The sequence below is a fragment of the Manacus candei genome, unplaced genomic scaffold (genome assembly GCF_025592945.1).
Source record: "Manacus candei isolate 608988 ecotype Guabito, Panama unplaced genomic scaffold, ASM2559294v1 h1tg000131l, whole genome shotgun sequence".
NCBI lineage: Eukaryota > Metazoa > Chordata > Aves > Passeriformes > Pipridae > Manacus > Manacus candei.
In genome coordinates this window covers 372,617-393,570 of record NW_026138179.1, presented here as the reverse complement: position 1 = coordinate 393,570, position 20,954 = coordinate 372,617, and the positions used below count along the sequence as shown (strand labels likewise).

At 49.7% G+C, this 20,954-nt stretch overlaps 2 protein-coding genes across 2 annotated transcripts in view; one reads left to right on the top strand and one right to left on the bottom strand.

Annotated features, from left to right (window-relative positions):
• Nucleotides 1–365: 365 nt before the first annotated feature.
• Nucleotides 366–3,827, bottom strand: TMEM170A (transmembrane protein 170A). The gene is made up of 3 exons (XM_051771249.1): nucleotides 3,671–3,827; nucleotides 3,406–3,576; nucleotides 366–3,170 (listed from the first exon to the last, which is right to left on the bottom strand). Exons 1-3 carry the CDS (start codon nucleotides 3,786–3,788, stop codon nucleotides 3,040–3,042), a joined length of 420 nt encoding a protein of 139 aa, XP_051627209.1. The 5' UTR covers nucleotides 3,789–3,827; the 3' UTR covers nucleotides 366–3,039.
• A 307-nt stretch (nucleotides 3,828–4,134) lies between these two features.
• The window catches only part of CFDP1 (craniofacial development protein 1), a 58,059-nt gene continuing 41,239 nt past the window's right edge, over nucleotides 4,135–20,954 (top strand). Inside the window, exons 1-5 of the mRNA XM_051771248.1 lie at nucleotides 4,135–4,249; nucleotides 4,333–4,441; nucleotides 5,165–5,384; nucleotides 7,109–7,209; nucleotides 18,760–18,864. Coding sequence (XP_051627208.1) covers nucleotides 4,177–4,249; nucleotides 4,333–4,441; nucleotides 5,165–5,384; nucleotides 7,109–7,209; nucleotides 18,760–18,864 — 608 coding nt within the window. The 5' untranslated portion in view covers nucleotides 4,135–4,176. The remainder of the gene's footprint in view (nucleotides 4,250–4,332; nucleotides 4,442–5,164; nucleotides 5,385–7,108; nucleotides 7,210–18,759; nucleotides 18,865–20,954) is intronic.

The following is a 20,954-nucleotide window of genomic DNA, read 5'->3' as shown; positions in this document are numbered from 1 at the left end:
TCTCTGAGCACACTCATCTCATCTCATCTCAAGGGGGACAGCCCCAGGGGCCGGGAGCAGGTCAGCACCAAGCTCAGGGGCTGCAGGGACCTTGCAGGCCCCTTTGGGGACAGGGATAACAGCTGAGCCTACCCTGACAGCTGAGCAGGAGCGAGATGTCACCTCAGGCTGTGGTGCCTGGCTGCAGGCCCAGGTCCAGCTCCTAATGGAGACATCATTAACCACCAGAATTGAGACATTTCCTGGTGCAGATGGCCCCTGGCAGGAGAAACCTGCCCCGAGCGAGATAGGAGCAAGGCTCATTTCCAAAGACACAACCCAGGCCCCTTTGTCACATTGCAGGAGAAACACATGACATCATTCACTCCAATAGTTACAGAATTTACTGATAATCACCACCAGGATTAGAAGTGTCAGTAGAAAAATAAAATTTACAGAATTTTCGATCATATAAAGATTTGTTCATGACAGCCACGGTCGCGAGCAAGAGAGGAAGCCGGGTGAGAGCAAGGGGGAAGCTGCACACAGAGAGCAGGGCCATGAGCTCCCACATGAGCCAAGGGTTCCTCCAGGACAGGTGGCTTCCCTGGAAGGTGTTTCCTTGACCAATGCACTGGCTGGGCTCCCTGGCAGGGCCTCCCAGCTGTCCAGCCGGGGACACCTCGGCGTTGACATTTTTGCAGGCTCTTTGCAGCTTTTGGCAAGTCTGACTGAGCAAAGTCTACCAACACCTGCTGAAAAGGGATTCCTCCACACACCTCCCCTGGGATAAAGGAATGGAAAGGGAAGGCCAAACCAGTCAGAGGGGAGGAAACTGCCTTCAGTGACTGACCTGGGGCTTCGACTCAAGGCTATTCCTCCTTCCTGTTTGGATCTGGTTTTACTGGAGAGGGAGGTTGGGAAGGCAGCTGGGGGAGTGGAGGATGCTCTGTGAGCACCAAGATGACAGAAAGAACTTGCCCTCAGCGCTAATACCTGTCAAGACAAATCAAAAACTGATTGTTTGCCTTTTATGTGAGAATTCCCTAAAAATTTCTCAGTGTCTGGGCACAGAGAGACACCACCAGCTCCAACCACTCCACATCCAAACAGCAGTCAAGCTGCCAGTTCTCCAAGTAAACCAGAACCATCTCAAAGCAAGAGTTTGGGAGACCTGAATGGGTAGAGAATGGGAGTTTTTCAGTTTGCCCAGCACTGAGTGATTTTACTGAGCAATGTTTCGTTTGTTCTGGGCTCTGTAGCAGCCCCATTTGTGTCCTGCATTCCTCAGCCCCATTCCTGCAGAGGAACCATCCTCGTGCTGGAACACAGGGCACGGATAAAGTGCTTTCCCAGTTGCAATCAGCTTAGTGGCTACTGAGGGATGCCAGGCACTGGGGCGGGGGAAAGGGGAGCACAGCAGGTGCCTGGACACGAGTTTCTGGCATCATCTGAAAGGTAAGGCCAGACCCACCCAATCCAAGTCCCATGAGAGACTTTCAATCCATCCAGGAAGACTCAGGGTAATTCCTGTGAATTAAACCAGGCACTCCAGACATGTGCTAAGAAGTTGTAAGGGGGAAAGACAGTAGAGAGATCACTGTTCCTGCTTTTTCATTGCTTCTGTCCCCAAAGAGGGCAGGAGAGGCCCAACCTCCCCCCAGGGCTGTCCTGGCTCTCTACAAACAGCACGGCACATGGGGCACTCCACAGATCCAGGGTTCAGTGCAAGTAACACCACTTGGACCTCACCCACCTAAGGAGAAGGATTCACATTAAACTCTTTCCTAAAATGCACAACTTTATACCCCGAATTGGGCTAAAATTTAATCTCAGTAAGTAGCTCCTGCAAAACACCTCTTGCCAGCAACAGACCACTCAGGAGAAGTTGATGCAGAGAGAAATCCTTTCCCATGATAAACACAGTGCCTTGTTGAGGGATCACAGAATCATTTAGTTTGGAGAAGCCCTCTAGGATCATCGAGTCCAACCTCTGAGTGATCACCCCCTTGTCAACTCGACCATGGCACTGAGTGCCACGTCCAGTTGTTTCACACAGAGGACACGGGCTCATGGAGGGTCAGTGGCCTCAGGGAGGGAGCTGGTTTGGAGACCAAAGGACTTCAGCAAAGACACAAAAAGGAAATGTGTCCCACAAGGCTGGATGCAGATGGTCCCTTCCCTCCGCAGCTGGGAACAAACAAACAAGGACACAGCAAACCCCTGGGGCTGCCCACACCACCCCACATCCCTGGGGTTCAACCCCAGCTTCCCCAGAGAACCGAGCCCTTGGGAAGCACCTGAGCTGCCCCAGCCACGTGGCACAACTGGGTACAAGAGCAGAGCCACCAGTTAAGTAAAAAGTCACTTAAAGCCAAAGCAAACTAAAACAGTCCATAAGGAGACTGTTCTGCCAGCTAAGGGTTGGTTTGGGGCTGTGTTTGGTCATTTCCCCTGCACAGCCCTCACAGCCACAGCTCCCAGACACAAATCTGCACCCTCATCCATCTAAATTGAGCTTTCCTTTTTGCTGCTCTCAAAATCCACTAAGACTACGACCTGGTATGAAGGAGTTTGGGCTGGGAAGAAAACAAATTAATTTTTTAATCTAAAGAAAATTCACATTAAAAGAGCTTCAGGTTCACTGAGAACAAAGCAACAGCAGGTCAAAGCACTAAGTGAGCTTTGAGCACACCGTGTCACTCTGTGGTCCTGCTCCCACTCCAGCACAGCCAGTGTCACATCTCAGTTATGTCCTGTGGCTACAATTCATCACTGCTAAAAGGTATGTGGGCCTCCCCCTCCAGAAGCCATCTTCCTACCCTCCAGAGAAATAAGTTTCACTTGGCACTTAATGTTACCAAAAAGTAACAAAATTCACAATTTTCAGCTTAATTCCAAGCCACACTAGAGGCAGGAGCAGGCCCTCACAATTCCTTAAATCAGTGGAGGAAGCACAAGCCCCGAGCTGTGCTCCCTGGGATTTGTTCCAGAGGCAGAGCAGGTGCCAGGTCCTTCACGCCCACTCCGGTTTGTGTCCTCCAGCCTCCCCGGGGGGAGCTACAGCGTGGCCAGGATGCGCAGGAACGACACCACCACCACGCAGAAGGTCTGCCCCACACCGAAAATGAGGGCCTCGAAGGGGATCATCTTTTTCCCCGCAGCTCTGTAAACTCCAGCAAAGGCAGCGCCTGTGGGGAGGCGAAAAGCCAAGATGTGAACGTGGCACACGCTGCTGCGCCACAGGGATGGACGGGAAGGTTCGGGATATGAACTGGGGCAGGGAACAGGGTCAAACGCGGGGTAAGGGGGGAACAGGGCCAGAGCGTTCATCTCCACGCCAGGGAACGCCGCGGTCCCGCGCGCCCGCGGAGGCGATCCCTGATCGCCACAGAGCCCCCCGATCGCGCCGGGCGCCTGCCGTACTTGTGAGGGTGCCGGCGGTGATGGGTCCCACGATGCCCATCAGCAGGACGCTCACGGACATGAACCGGCCGTACTTGTGGTGCCGCAGCGTGAACAGCGCGAGTAGAGCGGCCGGGACGTGGAAGGCGAGGGAGGAGACGACGGCCCACAGGAAGACGCCGTACCACATCTCTGTGGGGAGAAGGGCTGTGAGGGCGGCCCGTGGGCCGCCGGCAGCGCCGGCGGGCGGGCCCCACCCCGAGCAGGCCCCGACGCGGGGAGGTACCTGGGAAGGTGGAGAGCGGGCTGGAGTAGGTGGTGGTGCCATTGCCCACGCGGGGCACGAGGCGGAGACTGAGGATCTGCTGCAGGAGGCCCCCGCCGCCCGCATCGCCACCCTCCATCCCCGCGCCCGCCCCGCCGCCATCCGCCACCGCCCCTTCCGCCCGCCCCTTTCCGCCCGTCGCAACCAATGGGAAGCGCCGCAAGGTGACGGGCAGGGTTTTCCACCAACCGCCGCTCGCCTCCGCGCGGTCGGGCCCCGCTCTCCCCCGCGCTACCATGGGAACGGCTGTGGGGCGCAGGGAATGCTGGGATTGGCAGGACGCTCTGGCCCGCTGGCGGACTCTCGTCGCTGCTCCCGGCGCACGGCGGCGCCTCCTGGGAGGCGCAACCGTTCTTCCCGCCCGCCAGGGGGCGCCCGCGGGTGGTGGCGGCGCTCTGGGCGGCAGTGAGCGCGCGCGAGGCGGCGGCGGCGGGAGGTGCCTGAGGCGGCGGGGCCGGGGCCGCACCATGTCGGGGTCGGAGTCGGAGCAGGACCAGGAGCAGTACTCCTCGGCCGAGGACGACGACTACGTGCCCTCAGGTGAGCGGTGGCGGGCGGGGGCCGGCGGCCCCGGCGGTGCCAGCGGTGCCAGCGGTGCCGGTGCTCAGTGGCTGCGCTTGCAGGTGCGGAGTACAGCGAGGACGACGAGAGCGAGCTGGTGCGGGAGGAGGAGCCGGCGGACAGCCCGCGGCCGCCCCGTGGCAGGAGGAGCCCCCGCCACCCCCCCGGCAGGTACGGCCGCGGGGACCCGGCCCGGAGCCGCTGAGGGGCGGGGGAACGGGGAACGCTGCTCCTCGCTCCGCTTCGGCGTCAGGAGCAGCCTCAGGCCTGACAGACCGTGCCTGAAAACCCTCCCCGGCAATAGCTGCTTCCCCTTTCATAAGCCTTTTTAAGTGCAAAGCACCCGTCAGTGGGAGAAAACCCCATGTAGATATACGTTATTTGAGGTTGGTTTCAGTCCAGCCCAAGTCCTCCTCCCTCCTGGTTCCTCCAGTGTCCCAGAACCACAGAACCCTGGGATGGTTTGGGTTGGAAGGGACGTTAAAGCCCATCCCGTTCCACTCCCTGCCACGGGCAGGGACACCTTCCACTAGCCCAGGTTGCTCCAAACCCCATCCAACCTGGCCTTGGATACTTCCAGGGATCCAGGGACAGCCACAGCTTCTCTGAGCAACCTGTGCCAGGGCCTCCCCACATCGTGTACCCACAGACACACCCACACATGTGCCAGTTCACTTCAGGGGCACTGCCTGCATCAGTCTCACTCTGTTTTCTAAGCAGCAACATCTTTTAATTAGATACCTTCACCCTCCAGGTTAGAGGGGACTTCCCACATTGAATATCTTAGTGGGAATGTGAAATACCATGTTGCTTCACTCAAGGTTAGAGTTCAGTTCTGGAATAGTGTTGCAGCACTTCAGTATATTTTTTTTTTTTTTTGGTGTCTGCTTTCAGGAAGAGGAAGAAAGGAGGTCTCTTGCTAGAGCCAGACGAGAAAGAGGAAGAAAAGGCTCAGCAGAATGGAGAGGAGGAAGTGGATAATGTAGAGCAGGTGGAAAGAAGCAGAGAAGAAGAAGAAAAAAAGAAAGAGGATGCTCTTTGGGCCAGTTTCCTCAGTGACGTAGGACAGAAACCCAAAGCAGGGGCTGCCACGCAAGGGACACAAGCCAAGAAGGTAAGAGGGGCTGGGAGTGTGGACAGGGCCTGGAGGTTTAGAGCACACAGTTGCCTCTGGCTGGTACCAGATGTCAGGCAGAGCTGGGAACAGGCTGGGTTTGCCCCTGCCCCTCTGCTTTGTGGGACTGGAGCCCCGTGATGGGCCAGACTGAGGGGGTCTGTGATCTGGCAGTGCTGCTTTGGGAGCTGCTTGCCAGCATCTCGGAGGGTCCCACAGAGCTCTGTTGGCTTTTCTTCCTGGTCCTGGATTCTCCTTGTGACACGGGAACAGCACCATGAGCTTTGGTCTGTGCTGTGCTTGTGGGTACAGCTCTCCCAGGGGCTTGTGCCTTTCCTGATGCTCAGAAGGGAAAGAAAAAGGCAGGCTCTGTGTGTGTGTGTGAGTGGGGAAACAGAAGGGGCCTGTGCTGACACCTCTGCCTTGCCATTCATCCTCGTACAGCGGGGGGGTCTGGAAGGTGCTGCATGTTGGGGTGCATGTTTGCTACAACACTGAGTCTGGCTTTCTCTCACTTCCCACATAAGCCCCAGTAAGGTGCTCTTGGTCTGCAGAGGTTTTTCTGGAGAGAGAATTCTCTGTGTGATCAGCTATTCAGAAGGATTTGGTTCCCAGTGAAACCAAAAGGACGTGTTTGCCTTGCAAAGCCTTTCACGCTGAAGGTGGTGGAAGGGAAGAAGGCACCAACACTGACCCTCTGTTGCTAGAATTGTCAGTTGGGGTTGCCAAAAAAGTGTTGTACCTGGCAAGTACAGTTCTGACTGTGTGAAGCTTCTTTCTGTGACTGTTGGAAGGTTGCAGGGCAAGTGTAGTTGTTTATCTTTGGTTGCAACTTTTGGAAGAAGAGTCCTTTCATCTGAGCCCTCCTGTGTCTCCCTTGTCAGTGGCTGAGCAGCTGGGGTGGTTACAGGTAGAATCAGAGAGAAGGACAGAGTGATTTTTTTTTTCCTCTGAGCCATTCTACTTTTATGGGCAGGCTGCTAAAACGTGAGTGGTCTTTGAAAGTTCCTCCATAGCCTGGAGTAATTCATGGAGAGATGCAGTTTCTCTGTTTTCTTTGTGAACTTCTTAACTTGGACTTGCATTGTCTGCTTGAAGATCTCTATGGTGTGTGGTTGATTTAGAGCAAGAATTTGGGGGGTTTGTTTTGATTATTTATAGGGTCTGAGGTTTTTTTATTTTTTTTTTAGAAGCTGTAGCTGTGACTGAGTAAATTAATAGGCATTGTTGACAAGTTGCTTAATAAAGATTTTTCTTTCTCAAATTAAAGAGACGTTATTGACAAGTGTGAAGATCAGCCTTGCTTTTCCTGCTGATGGGTTGTGTTCTTCTTTTATTCTTGAGAAGAAATAATCATATTTTTGTGGAATTCACCCTGGCAGCTTTACTGCCTGGTGGTGCTAAGTTTGGAAGAAGTGAGTCTTTTTTTGCTTGCTTTCTGAACCACTGCAAAGTGCTCCTTCCTCCATTTATCACAATTTCACTTCTTATTTTGGGTCTGTTTTGATCCTAGAACTCCAATGACAGCCTGGAACCAAAATGGGGAATTTCATTCTGTGGAAGGGGCATTTATGTCCTTTTTCTTGTCTGTGGGTGACTTGCTTTGACCCCCAGCCTAAACTGCAGTGCTACCTGAGGTCTGGCTTGGGTCCTCAGCCCCATGGAATGGGAATTTTGCTTGGCTCCACAAGCACATTATTTTGCTTTCTCCTTTTGTTTTGTAGGCTGAAGAAGAGAAGAGTGGCAATAAGCTTCAGGACAAGCCAAAAGATTCAGGAAAAGTGACAATCACCAAAACGTTTGATTTTGCTGGTGAGGAAGTCAAGTAAGTTGGCAGATGTGATGTGTCCACTGTGGGCCCAGTGCAAGCTGGGAGCTGCTGTGCTGCAGGCAGGCTGGACCTGGGCTCTGAGAAACAGTGGGTCTTCTCTTTCCTTTACACTGGTTTGTTTTTTATCATGAGTAAATACAGACCTCAAGGAAAACGAAGCCAAGATTTCCTGTCCGAGGGCTGCACAGTGTCCTTATATGCAGACACCAGTCTTTGCTCAACCTCAAAACAGCCCTGTGAATTCACTTAGGCCTCCTCAGCTGGACAGTGTTTATACTGGTTGGCAGAGCTTCCCAGTGGCACTGCCTTTGTGAAGGTTGAGACAAGGAGGGAAGCACGTTGGTCTTGCAGGGATGAGGGTAACATGTTTTATTTTTTGGGGCTGGTCCAAGTCCTGTGCTGAGGGCAGGATGTTGGCTGGCACTTTCCCTGGTGATGTTCACAATCCATGAGGAAGAGCAGGCAGTAAGATGTGTTTTGTTGAACAGACTTAACAGCTGAGTGCTTCTACCTCTGAAACAGCTGCAGCAAAGGGGGTGGGCTGGGTAAAATCGAGCTTTAGGTTGAGCTTGGCTTGCAAGAGGCCCTTCAGGCTGTGCTGAAAGAAGGGGCAGGTGTTTTATAAATTCATAAGACCAGAACTGAGGGGCCTGGGTGAACCCACCTGAAATCTGAATGCCCTGGGACCTACTGGTTATTACCATGGGGCATTTTCTTTATATGTAGCAGTGAATCTGGTTTTGTCAGGCAGGAACTTCGCCTGTTTCGTGCAACACCAGAGGGCAGCAGTTCCCAGCAATAACACCCGCGCTGCCTAAATCTGGAGGAGGAGGCAGAGAGCTGTGGCTTCCACTGCTCTTGCTGCCTGAGCTGAGGAGAGCCGTGAGTAGGAGCTTCCCGATTTCCCTGCACAGTCCGGGCTGCAGGAATACCCTTTATTGACTGATGGAATGGCAAAGAGCTGTACCACTGCAGCTTTTGAGGAAGAATGTGTCTGTCATATCCTTTCTCCAAAGGCGAGGTTAAGCCCTTCCTGTGGACAGATAAAAATGTGTAGCAGAATTGCAGGCAGAAATTTTGCATTCTGACTGCCTTCCTTAGCCACCAGCTTGTTTGTCCACGATTTTCCTGGGGTTTTTTTCCTGATTCAAATGTGATGTCCTAGCAGGTGAGAACAGCTGAAGCTATAGGATCACAGGGCTGTCATGCAAAAGCCTCGTTGGGTTCTGTCATGTCATCAGATGGCACAGGGAGAGCTGCATTCCTGGGGCCTGGGGGCTGCATGAAATCAGTTTGTTTGACAAACATGGACACATCCATCTGGGTACTGTAGGTGAGTGTTGTGGCCTAACACGAGCATAGAAGTGTCACTTAAAAAGAGGGGGTTGATTTACAGGAAGGCCTGCCTTGCAGGATTACTTCAGAACATGAGGCTTCCACTTGTGGAATTTTTTATGTGCAAATGTTTTGGTGAAGTATGGGAACCTTTAAAGTAGGGAGCTAGTAAAAATATCTACCTTGAAACTGCTTGTTTACCTGTCTCTATGAAAAGAAGCCCCAGATAATTATGATTTGAGCTTAGGATTACTCAGGTGTTGGTCTGATTTTGGAGTTCTAGACTTTGTGTGGTGGTGACAGATTAGCTTTAGGAGTGCAGCTCTTGCTTTTATTGGTAATACTAGTTGTAAGGGTTGGGGAAACTTTCTCTGTCCTTCAAAAAGTGGTTTGCCTTCTGTGAACAGAAGTTGTTCAGGTTTCCTAAGATGCTGATTTTGTGGTTTTGACAGTATCTTATCTGTAATTTTTTAATAGCTATAACTAAGAGGCACAGTTTTCTGCACCAGTTGCTTTTCTAGTGTCCTTTGTACTGCTCAGTGCTGACTATTTACCTTGGGAAACTGCAGAGGGACCACTAGAAACTTCTACCAGTTTTTGATGAAATAGTCGAAAGCTGGAGCCTGGGTGACAGTGAGACTAATCCTGCAAACACCAAGGCCAATGCATGTTTTGTTTACAGAGGTCATTGTATCAGTGGGTTGAAGAGCCAAACAGAAGGTTTGCAGTGAGGTCTGGAGGGCCATTTTCTGCTGCTACCAGAGTGAAAACAAAGTTATGTTCTTTAGCACTTTGATAACAAAAAAAAAAAATCCTTCCATTTTTTTGCCCCCTGATTTTTGTGATGTTCAAAGCTGACACTTTTCTGTTGTTTGCTACATCTTGCCTCTCTGAATGGGCTACACTGTTAGCTCTGGGTGGGGCACAAGGGGTTCTCACAGCTGCTGGTACTTTTCCCTAACGACACCAGGTGAGGGCCAGTGGCCTGTGCCTCTGAAAGCCCTTTCTCCACCAATAGCATGGATACAAGAATGCCATTGACATGGGAACTGTGTGGGCAGGGCTACAGGCCATGGCCAGAGCTTCTTTTTTTGGTTCCTGCGAAGTCATCAAGGTTTAACTGAGGCCTCTCTGAGTGGGATGGTGAGCTCTGATCCCAGCCCGTGGTGTTGTCTGGGCTGCTGGACTCTTCACCTTGGTAAGCTCCTCAGCAGAGCTGTACAGAGCTGGTGAAGGACTGATTTATCCCCTTGCAGCAAGAAGTGCTGACCTCAGAGTGGAGGTGAGGTTATAATTCAGTTCTCTGCAGTTGTACAGTGCTGCTGCTTTGGCATTTCTCGGGGCTGCCTCTCACCACTGCAGGATTGGTTTTCCTTTTTTAATCTGGCTCACATCTGTGCTTGGTGAATGGACAGCTGTGTCCTAGACTGCACACTTTTTAACTCCAGATCTGCTGTCCTGTTCCAGAGCCTCACCCCCTGGATCCAGACCCTTTTTAGGAGAGAGCAGGAAGGGTGGAAAGGGCTGCAGGAGAAGCAGTTCAGACATCTGAGAACAGCCTGAGCTTTCCATTGTCCTTGTTCAGCCTCTGATTTCCTTATCAGTGGCTGTGATGTCCTCTCTGCTCCTTACACGACAGCTAAGACTGACCAAATGTGACAGAGCTGGCAAACAAAGGGTGTGTAAGCCAAGGAGTTTGGGAGACTGCCACCTATTTTATTGCTTTGCTTTAAAGACAGTTAAGGTAGCTGTCTGAGCAATATTGCTGCTTCCTCTTGGCAGACATTGAACAGGAGTGGGGAAAATCCTGAGGCTGATAATGTATTTCAAGGGGAATAGGTAAAAAGGGCAGGGAATTTACTCCCACAAGTCTCAAGATTTACAGCTGGCACAGAGAGCAATTTTAAAAATGTGTAATTGTCCATCTGTGTTCTTGCTCTGTGGTCTCAGCATGGCTCAGTCACAGGTGTCTGGCTAATGAGCACTGAGAGAACATGTAACACCATTAACTGTCTCCTTGCCTTGTGATGCTTTTCAGGAAAGCCAGTGGAGGAATCAAAGCAAGGGGTTGGCAGCACCCTCACACTTCCTGCTGGGTGTGAATCTTGGTCATTTTTGTGCTCGTGGGGTTTTGCACAAAGCTGAGGGAAGCACAGTAGCTTTTAAAATCAGGAGAAAGATCAGGAGTTTGGGTGTGCATCTCTGATGTTGTGGGTGCTGTGGTGCAGGTCAGATCAAGGTTCACATGTGCTTGACGTGTTCCATACGTGCTTTAAAAAAAAATAAATTAGAAAATATTTGGAAAGCCCTGCCTTTTTTCCCCTCTGGAGAGCAAGTGCTACACAGCTTCCACCAGGTGAGGTAGACAGGTATTGTCAGGCTAGATATGGAAGACAGTGAACTGAACTAATAGGGGCAGAGGAAGAAACCACTCATATTTTCATGTGCTTTTTGTAATGGCTTTGACTGCAGTAGCAAGGAAGTGTTAGAAAAAGTAAGACAAATGAATATCAGTAGCCCCTTGAGAAGCCACTCCAAAACTCAGCCTCCTTGAGGACTTCTGTTTTGTGTTGCTGACTGGTGATGCTTGATGTCTGTAGGGTTTTATCCTCAGTCCTGCTTGGCTAGGGTGTCCCAGAGAAATGTGATCCAGCCACTTTCTGGTGACATACCATTTCCTCAGGGAGGCTCACATGCTGCAAAACCTTGGCTTTTAAGATTTTTCCAGAAATTCAGTCTGAGCATTAGAAGTCCAGAGATGATGCCTTGGGACCACAAGACAAATCAAACCACCCAGAATTACATGGAATATCAATGTGAACGCTGTTTAGAGGTGGCAGACTAAAAAAATGACTGGTTGCTTTTCTACAAACTAGCACCAAAATGCTGATCTTGGCATAATGGAGTATAGGCAGCAGCCTATTTCTGCCCTTATGCTGTTGTTATTCTTAGAGGTCAGAGCATGCCTCAGTTATCCACAGTTTATATTGGCTTTTTCCAATTTAAAAAACAGCTATTGATTTTTTTTATTTTTTTTTTTGGAAGCCAGTGAGTGAAAATATGTTACCTTTCAAAAGATGCTTAAGAATGACAGGGTCTCAGGGGCACATTTTGATAACCTTTCCTCTGTGTGCATCCATTCCCCGCTGTTTCAGAGTTTCCTTTGGGAATACTGAGGTACAGTGCTGATTGGCAGGAGGATGGCCCAGAGGTGAGGTCAGGGAGTGTGAGCAGGAGCTGTGCCGTGTGCTGGTTCACTCGCCAGGCATTTGCCTTTCTCAGAGGCAGCTACAGAAATTGTAACTTCATAAACATCAAACCTAGCCAGGACTCTTAAGTCAGAGCACTTGTTTCTGAAGTAAATCATGTTATGGTTTGCTTAATGTGCTTTGAGAAGGGGAACAGCTTCTATTCAGGGTTTTTTCATTAGTAGATGTGCAGATGTGGCTTCTGCTCAGATGGGGAAGCTGAATCGCAGGGGGGCTGTGACTTGCAAAGTGTCACACCATAGTGCCAGCTCTGTCCAGTGCACTCACCAACCTCCTGACCCCTGTTGTTTTCCTTTATCTCACCACACTTTTGGAAGTCCCAGAGTGACTGAGCAGGTGCCCACCTGAGGGTCATCTGATGCTTCTCTTGTGGCTCGATGCTTTTAAGGAAATAATTCACGTGTGCTGGTTTCATTTGTGCAGATTTGCTGGTAATCAGTGTGATGAAAGAGAAGGCTCAGCTGGGATCTCCAAAGGTGGGAGGAGTCTCGAAGCATCTCCAAAATGATGGCTTGACCTTCAAATTAACTAGGGAGTTTCTAGGTCTTTCAGACCTGGGACGTCTGAGTGCTGCACTGGCTTTGGGAACTGGGTGACAAACTGCAGTTTCTCATCTGCAGGTTCTTCCAAGTGTGTTCTCCCTCTGTTGTGCATAATTAGCGTGGAAATACTTCTGTAAAAATCCCACCCTTCCCCAGCAGGAGACATTGGTTCTGTACTTGGCTCTCAGGCACTTTCCTGGCTCCTGAAAATCTGAAAACAGAAGGTGCTTAGTGACTTATTCAGGTCTCACAGGGGCTCTTTTGCTAGTAAGGGGATCTTTTGTCCCTCTGTTCATGCCTTCATCTCAGGGGCCTCAGATCCAGTCCCAGCATTTTGCTGCTTGCCCTGTTTCCCTTGCTTCCAAGCTGCTGCTCATTCCTGACAGCTCCAGGCTCAGAAACGGGCTTTTGATGTCTGGTGAGAGGTTGGCAAGAGCCTGCTTTGCAGCCCTTGGGCCTGGGGTTTCCCCTGCTGGAAAGTACAGCTTGCAAGATGCTTTTTTTTTTTTTCTGTAACTAAGAGATGGTGAACCAGGAGGATTTCTGTGTTAGCCTGAAGGGAAGGCAAAGCTGTTCGCTGCCTTCCTATCTCATTAACACATTACAAACCAAATCAAGCTTAGTCTGGCTTTTCCCCATGGAGGTGCTTCTGCTTTGTGGTGTGAGTTGTCTCCTGCTATGATCTGTGTAACCTTTGTGCCCAGTGTTCATAGCTGCCAGTGAATTTGAAACCACTGGCTCTTAATAACTGTGGTACTCCCTCCTCCAGCAGGAGGAGAGATCTGTGACACGAGCCCTGCACTGAGTTAGGGAATTGGGGGTTGCAGGAGTTGGGGGCTCCAGGGATCCCTCTTGCTTTCTGCATATTTGGAAGTCATGGTTAGCAGGGTCAGGGACTGTCACACTCACACGTGTGACAGCTCATCTGTTCACCTGGATTGCTCAGCTCGGAGGTGTGTTCCCTAATGTGAACTTAATCCTTTGGAGAGGTACAAATTAAAACCATGGGATGCCTCAAAGATTGGAATGTTAATGCACGGTGGGATTTTGAGGCAGCACAATGGAGCTGGCCAGGGGAATAGTTATCCAAAGGAGCAAGCAGAGATCTGATACTTGGAGATGCTTTAAACTGGGGTGAATAAAGCTCCAGGCAACAAGAGATGAAGTTTTGTGCCCTGGCTGTGGATCAGCTTCTCCAGAGAGCCGTGTTTGACGTGCTCTACCTATTGCAAGTCCCAGTGGGAGCTCGGTAACTGGATTGCTACTTCCCTCAATTTAGAGAGCCTCTTGTGGAAGCAGCAAGCAGAAGCCCAAAAGGGGCCTGACAGCTTGGTCAGCATCTCAGGAGGCAGCACTGTCCATATGTTTTCTTTACATCTGTCACAGAGTCTTTGTCATACAGGAGATGATGGAAAATTGGTCCTTTCCTTCAAGGCTTACGAGGTTACAATAAAAAGTACTTTTTATACATTATTGATGTTAAAATACCATTCACCTCTGCCTGTTTTCAGGTGAATTGGTTTGAGATGCAGCCTGGGCTGACTGCTTGGATAGCAGCACACACCTGCTGTGAGGAACAGCACCAGACAGGCAGCTTGGCCCTTGCCTGACTCCAGGAGAGCTCTGATCACATTTGATTCTTTTTAAAAACCAGCCAACTTCTGTCTATCCAGGCAGCCCACAAAACTATCGGTCTCTCCAGCCTGGTCTTGTCTGTGTTGCTTCAGGGAGTAGGCTCAGTTTCCCAGGGAACAGCTTCTCCCACCTGGTTTGAAGAGAAAGATTTGGAAAATGCTGGGGTTTTTTTCCAAAAGGGGGAAAACCTGATGTTTAACTTCAAAAAGGGAAAATTGATTGGGACGTATAAATTTTAGTTCTGCCTGCTCTACCCCAGGTAATCCAACATAAAATAAATGTGTATGCAGTGTGCAGGCAGATGTGCTCCTTGTGTGAGGACTCAATTCCCTCCTGGAAGGTGCTGACCCTGTGCACTCCAGCAGTTTCAGGACCTTGCAGGCTGGAGCACTTGCCTCTTGTACAGTGCATCTGTCTGTGGAAGGCACAGACATCACAGCTCAAGCACAAAAGTCACCCCAAAAATATTCCACCAAAATATTCCTCTCAGCTCAGAAGGGTTTAAGTTGTTTTACAAGTCCCTGTAGATGAATATTACTTTCTCCTCAAGTGATCATTCCAGAAGGTTGGAGGACTATTCATTGAGGCTAAACATAGATGGGGAATATTGAAAAAGGATAATTAGCCTCATTTTTGCCCCCCTTGGTCTGTGATTCCCCAGAGCTAACAACATTAAGATTGTGTGGAAAGTTTTGTAACTGTGTCAGGTCTAAACTGGGGCAGATTTCCCGAGGGAGGGCTGTGTCCTGAGTACGAGGGGTAAAGAGCTGGCGTTTTCCAGAGCTTCCACTCTCGCTCTGCCTTTCCCAGCAGGAAGGTCAGGGAAGATGGTAACCTTGCACTGCTGTGATTAAGGATTTTAATTCTCTTCTCTGCTCCAAATCCCCTTATACCCAAATACCACCGTGTGCTTTCTCAGCCTGATGTGCACCAGGTGTTTGGTTAGGAGAGTGTAGCTGTGCTGAGCCACCTGGGGGTAAGTTGGAGGGATTTTGGCACTTGGGATGCATAAAGTTGCTATTACACAGCAGACTACAGATAGAGCCTGCAAGCCTTCTTGATGTGCCTGTTTGTCTTTCCCAGCTTCCTCTGTCTTGCCTCTGGGGCCCTGCCTCCATTTCCCCTCTGTGTAAGGATGAAGCTCTGCTGATGCACTCCCCGAGGGCTTGCAGGGCACCTTGCTCAGTGCTGAGCTGGGCACTGCTGACACAAGGCAGCCTTGGCATCCCCCTGGGAGTTCTGTTTCTGGCAAACAGGACTGGATTCAGCAGTGCTGGAGTGGAAGCACCTGAGCACTGCCCTGGGGCAAGTCCTGGGCTGTGGGTGTTGTGCTGTGCCATGGTGGGATGGACTGGGACTCTCCTCTTCACCCCTGGTGCAACACCAGAGTGCAGAAGGCAAGCTGGTGTATTAGACTCACTGCCACTGAACTGAAGCATGAAAATTTGAGTCGAAGCCCCTTCTGAGCACAGTGCTCATTCCTGTATTGCTCCTTCCTTGTAGGTGCCTCTGTGGCTAAGGGGACTGCTGGGAGCACATCAAGCACTTGTTCTGAAATTCATATGCTGCAGTTCAGTACTGTGGGTGCTCTGTGGAACAGCACCTGGGACAGCCTGGGACTGGGTGTCGTCTTGGTGGGGTTTGGTGCCCAGTGTATGTAACTGGGGCATTTTCCATGCATGTAGGTTGCAGCATTTCAGTTGGTAAATGTAAAAGGAATGGTGGTGATACCCACTGCTGGGCACCAAAACAACAGGGTGGGTGTGGGAATACCTAAATGCTTGGGTGCCACTTTGAGCTCAGTTCAGAGATGAAGGGTCCTAAGGAGGACACTTGTAAGTACTTGAGGCACTTAGTGATATAGTTTCTAGCATGTTTTCCTTATAATAACTTCGAAATATGAAGACATTTCTATTTTACAGTAGCACATCACCTTGTATGCTAGCATTATTTGTGCTACCAGGCTCCAGCAGGGTCAAAAAAAATTAATAATTGTTCTGTGTTTTAGAAGTCTTATTATGCAATTTAATAGCAGAGCAGTCTAATGAAATCTCTGCGGGACAGTGATGAGAGTGAGGGGTTTTGTGTGTGAATTACAGGGGCTGCAAGTGGGCCAGACAGTAGCTACTTGTTTTATTGCTGACAATATACTTATTTTCATGTTTATTCCTGGATTACAATGTGTGAATAGCATCCTAATAAACAGTCAGGCAAATAGTTATTTATCAAGTATTTAAAAGTGAAAGGTCTTGCAATTTTCCTTAGTAATGACTGTGATTTCTTCCAGCTGGATTAATGACTCCCATTTCTCCCCATGAAGAACAAGAAGTGTTTTGGTTTCTACATGGAGAGAGTTATTGTCTCCCATAATAATGTAGAACAGAGGATTTCTTTTTCCTTCCTGGCCTGGGATCTGGGAAAGGTTGAAATGTGCATAACCTGAATTAATACCTTGTAAAGCTTTTAAATCTCTTTCGTCATTCCTGTTGGAGTGGGGCAGGACTTGCTGCTGGCATCAGCCCAGCAACAGCCTGCCTCAGAGCAGCTTTTGTTTCAGTTTATGAGGCAATCAGTGGGTCTTGTGATGGAATTGCCTTGAAAGGTCACTTTTAATTACATTTCTGTCGCATTCCTCTGTCCCCAGCTGTGCAGTCCTGATGGAACAGGTTGCACTGAGCTTTGCAGCTGAATTTCTGCAGCAGACAACCCCAAAATGTATCCTAGAGCAGCTACTGGCAGGCCAAAGGGAGCAAAGAAAATTGAACCAAGTGTCCTACTCTGTGCCCAACCATTGCTGGCCCTGAGGTGTGGTGGAGGATGAGAGTATGGAAGCACAAGTAAACCGTAGGTAGCAACCTGTCTTGTGCCCCTGGCTGGCTGAAGTGTGTGTCATTGAAGGCCTGTGCCAGCCCCTCCCTGAGCAGCATTCTGAGGGGTTTCTCCTTTCTCAGCAGGGGACAGAGCTGGCTGTTCAGATGCTGCATTTGAAAATAAATAGACTGTGTGATTGTATTGATCTGAACTCAGCCCTCATAGTTGGGGGGGGAGTCCTGCCTTATTGCTGCATGAAAACACCAAGCTTACATACCAGAGGAAATCCATGGCCATGGATTTGACTGCTGTATGACTGCTGCCTGATGGACCACTGTTGCTGAGAGGGCTGTGGCTCCATGGTGTATTTGGGGTGTTCTAAATTGTGATGATGCTGTAGCAAGGCTTTTGTTTCTTCCTGAACCGCTTTTCCCCTTTTCCCACCCCACTGCTTACCAATCTGATCAGCAAACACTTCTAAATATTCATAGTGTGGGATTTGTCTCTATCCACATGACTGCTGCTGGTTTGAAAGGCATGTGACAATGTGGGGGCAAACGGGGTTAATCTCCTCCTGTGCTGGCAGAACAAGGCTGAGCAGGAGTTGTACAGCACAGGAGTTTATTCTTGCACCTTTTCCTCTGTATTTGCAGTCTCTGGAGAAGGAGGAAGAAAGTTTCAGATATTGATTCACTGTCAGGATGGAGACATGGTTGTACTAGTTGTGTGCAGGTTTGATTTCAGGACGTCAGTGCCTCCAGGTTTAACAAATAACTCTGTGTTGCTTTCCTTGATGCCAACCCAGCAGTAACCCATTTGGGGCTGCACCTCACTGGGTTTCTCCATGTCCATCAGCCAGTTCTTATATGGGAGTTGCAGGGTCAGGTTGGTGGGTAGGAGGCAAGCAGTGATTAAGCCTGGCTTGTAACCAGAGCAGATCCCATGACCAGTGAGTGAGGCTTTCAGCCTCTCCTCTGCATTTACTCTAGACCAGGGATGAGCCTCCCCACCCTTGCAGGAGCAGATGCAGCCAGAGGCCCAGGCTGCCAGGGAGTGGGATGGAGGATCACATCTTTGGGCTCACTGAGCTGTGGGTCAGGCTGCCTTTGTGCCCACAGGGCTCTGGAGAGACTCACAGGCTTGTGGTCCAAGGGAGCAGAATTGTTAGCTTGGCAAGTTGAGGCGTTTCATTAAGAGCTACTGAGAGCGTGAAAAGTGTGCTGCTGGAGGCAGGTCATGGTAAATGAGGGGGCTAAAGTAGCTGGGGTTTTCTAACAATTAATCATTGAGTGGCTTTCTAGAGATTCTCATGTTTGAAATTCATTCCCCGCTGTAGATGCCATATTGACTTATAATTTTTTGAAGTTCAATATTTTGCACCCTCAGGGCCTCAAACAAAAATTAACTAGAAAATGAGAGTGAATTTCTGCGTTCTGCCTTGTCAGAGCCTTCTCTCCCGTTCCCCGTGCCTGGAGCCAGTTTCTGTGCTCGGGTTTGGGTTGCAGATGTTGCCAAGGCTGTGTGCCGTGGGCTGTGAGACGTGGGTGGCTGAAGAGCTGCCTCACTGACCAACAACTGAGGAAATCAAGAGCCCAATTAAGAGCCTGGAATTGCCCCCAGTGACCTGAGGAGAGCATTTAGTAGCTGCTAGTGAGAAAGGCCTGCTTGAATGAATAAGAATTCCTGTTGTTGGAAGAAAAAAAGTCCCCTCCTCCCCCAGCTCTAATTAGCTCCTCTTTTCCTTTTTTCTGCCATGAATATAAGGGGTTTGTCACTGGAATGAAATCTTAAAAAGATGCATGTTCTTCAGCTTGCAACTGATGGAGGTGATCTCTGTGCAGGGGCTGTGGAGACTCTCATACCTGTTTTCTGTGTTTCCTTGCTGGATCTGTGGTTTTGCTGTTGAGTACAACTCTTCCTTACCCTCTGCTTTGTCTCTTTTCCTCCAACAGAGTGACTAAAGAAGTGGACTCAAACTCAAAAGAAGCTAAATCTTTTCTGAAGCAGCAAGAGAAACTGCAGTCAGCAGCTCCAGCTTCCCTCCCGACAGTCTCCGGGTGAGTGTGTGGTTTCCTTGCCCAGGTGTAGAGCCTCAGTGAGAAAGATGGCACTCGAGCCAATAATACAGGCTCTGCAGTATTCAGTGGGTGTTTGTTTCCTGCAGAGTTTCAGTGGGAGCAAGACTAGGCCTGGAAGGTGTGATGATTTGGGAAGGAGGTGGGGGAAGCAACCCATGAGTTCCAGTGACTCACTTCATGCGTTCAGGCTCACATTTCTCAATCCTCATAAGTCATTCATCCCAGTAAGGAAACAGTGGTTCAAATGTCTTGAGCAGCCTGATGAAAGTGCAGGTAGCCAAGGAACATGCCTGGGATTGCCTGCAGTTCCTTTGAGAGGTGCTTCTCAGGACTATAAAAAGCCATGACAGACTGGGCTGTGGCTTCTTACAAACTTTAGGTGAGCATTTAAATGTGAGATGGTTTTGCCTCTTTGATGTTCTCTAATATGATTTTGTTGTGGATTTGTCACTTTCTGTTCAAGCTCTAACACCTAATTCTGAGATTATCATAATGCTTGCCACAGATACAAAGAGGTTGGGCCCCCTGTGCATCTGACGTGCCACTCTGGTTCTTGATGAGCTTGGGAGATCACCCACTTCTTAGGAATAGAGGAGAGGTTTCTGTGTTCCAGTGGTGATTTTTATTTAAGTCAGTTGTTTGCAGACTTAAGCTGCCTATGATTTGGTCACATAGAAACAATACCCATCAAATAAATACATTGTCCTTCCCATCTGCTGTAGAGCAATTCTGCAGTGTGAGTTAAGGCTGCCTTTCCTCGAGATAGTTATTCAGTTGCTGCAGCTGGATTGTCACTCATTTTTCCAGCTAAGTGTTGCATAGCTTATAGTTGCATAGCTCAGGGTAGTGAAAGCACAGTGTGTGTGTGCGTGACCCTTGACAGCTGCTGTTCCCTGAGCTGAATGAAGGCATAGATGAACATAGTCTTCATGCTGTTGTTCACACTGCACAGGGGTTTGTCCCTGCAGAGCTCATTAATTGTAACCTAAGTGCTGTGTGCAGGGTTTTGTGCTGGAAGACTTGCTGTGGGTTGGGCTGGCATTCTTTGTTCAGTTTTGGTGGCCAGAGGTGGTTCGGGTGGCAGCTGAAGCTGAGGCAGCTTCTTGCTGTGCACAATGCTGGTGGTCCCATGTCTTCAAACCTGCCTTCCAGTTTCCCCAGCAAATGCTCTGCTGCTCCAAGTGCAGGCAGGTTTGGCAGCCCACAGGGAAAGCTCCATGGGCTGTTCACCTTCCTGCTCTGCTGAGATCCATGTTTCCTCCTGTGTCTTAAAGGCCTGGGGGGGAGCTGGGTGGCCAGTGGGCCTGCACAGCCTGGCCATTACCAAGGGGCATGGCTGCTTGTGCTGGAGCTTGGATTGCTCAGGAGCAATAGCCAGAGCCCAGTTTGAGTTAATGCTGCAGATAACTGAAGAATCCACATCAAATATGGAAAAAACAGGAGTAAAAATCAATATAAGAAATAACAAGTTCAAGGAGTCCTTTAACTTTCATCTAGTGTGATTATTTTGGAAGCAGCTTAATTAGGTCATTGTTCAGCTTGCTGATGTGTGATGCCCTGCTGATAGTTGCTTACCCAGAACATGAGGTGACCTGGCCATGGGGAAGGGAGGGGAAAAATCCCCTGGGCTTGTATATCTTGCCTTTCTTCAGAGCAGCAAACCCTGATACAGCACAGAGGTATTTTGGTCAATGTGTGGAACAGCCCAGCATTCTTGATTCTTGATAGTGTGTGCCCTGTGGTCTGAGAGCACTCCAGGGAGTTTGCTACCTTGGGATAGTATCTGAGACTGATCCCTGAGACTGCCAGCAAACATGCTTGCTTTGGGCTTAGGAGGGTGCTTCCAGCTGGGAAGGCAGCCAGGGTATTTTCAGGTGAGAAAATTACTAGCAGGCTTGCGGTGTTCCTTAAAGCCAGAGGCAAGCCCCTTATGTTAAGAAAATTACAAAGGTCAGGTTTTAGACTTGAGCCAAGCTATTATCCAGGCCCTGCTGCCCTGGAGCAAAGAGCCACAAGCCTCTGTGGCATGCCAGAGCAGTGCTTGGGGACTGACAGCCTGGCATAGCTTG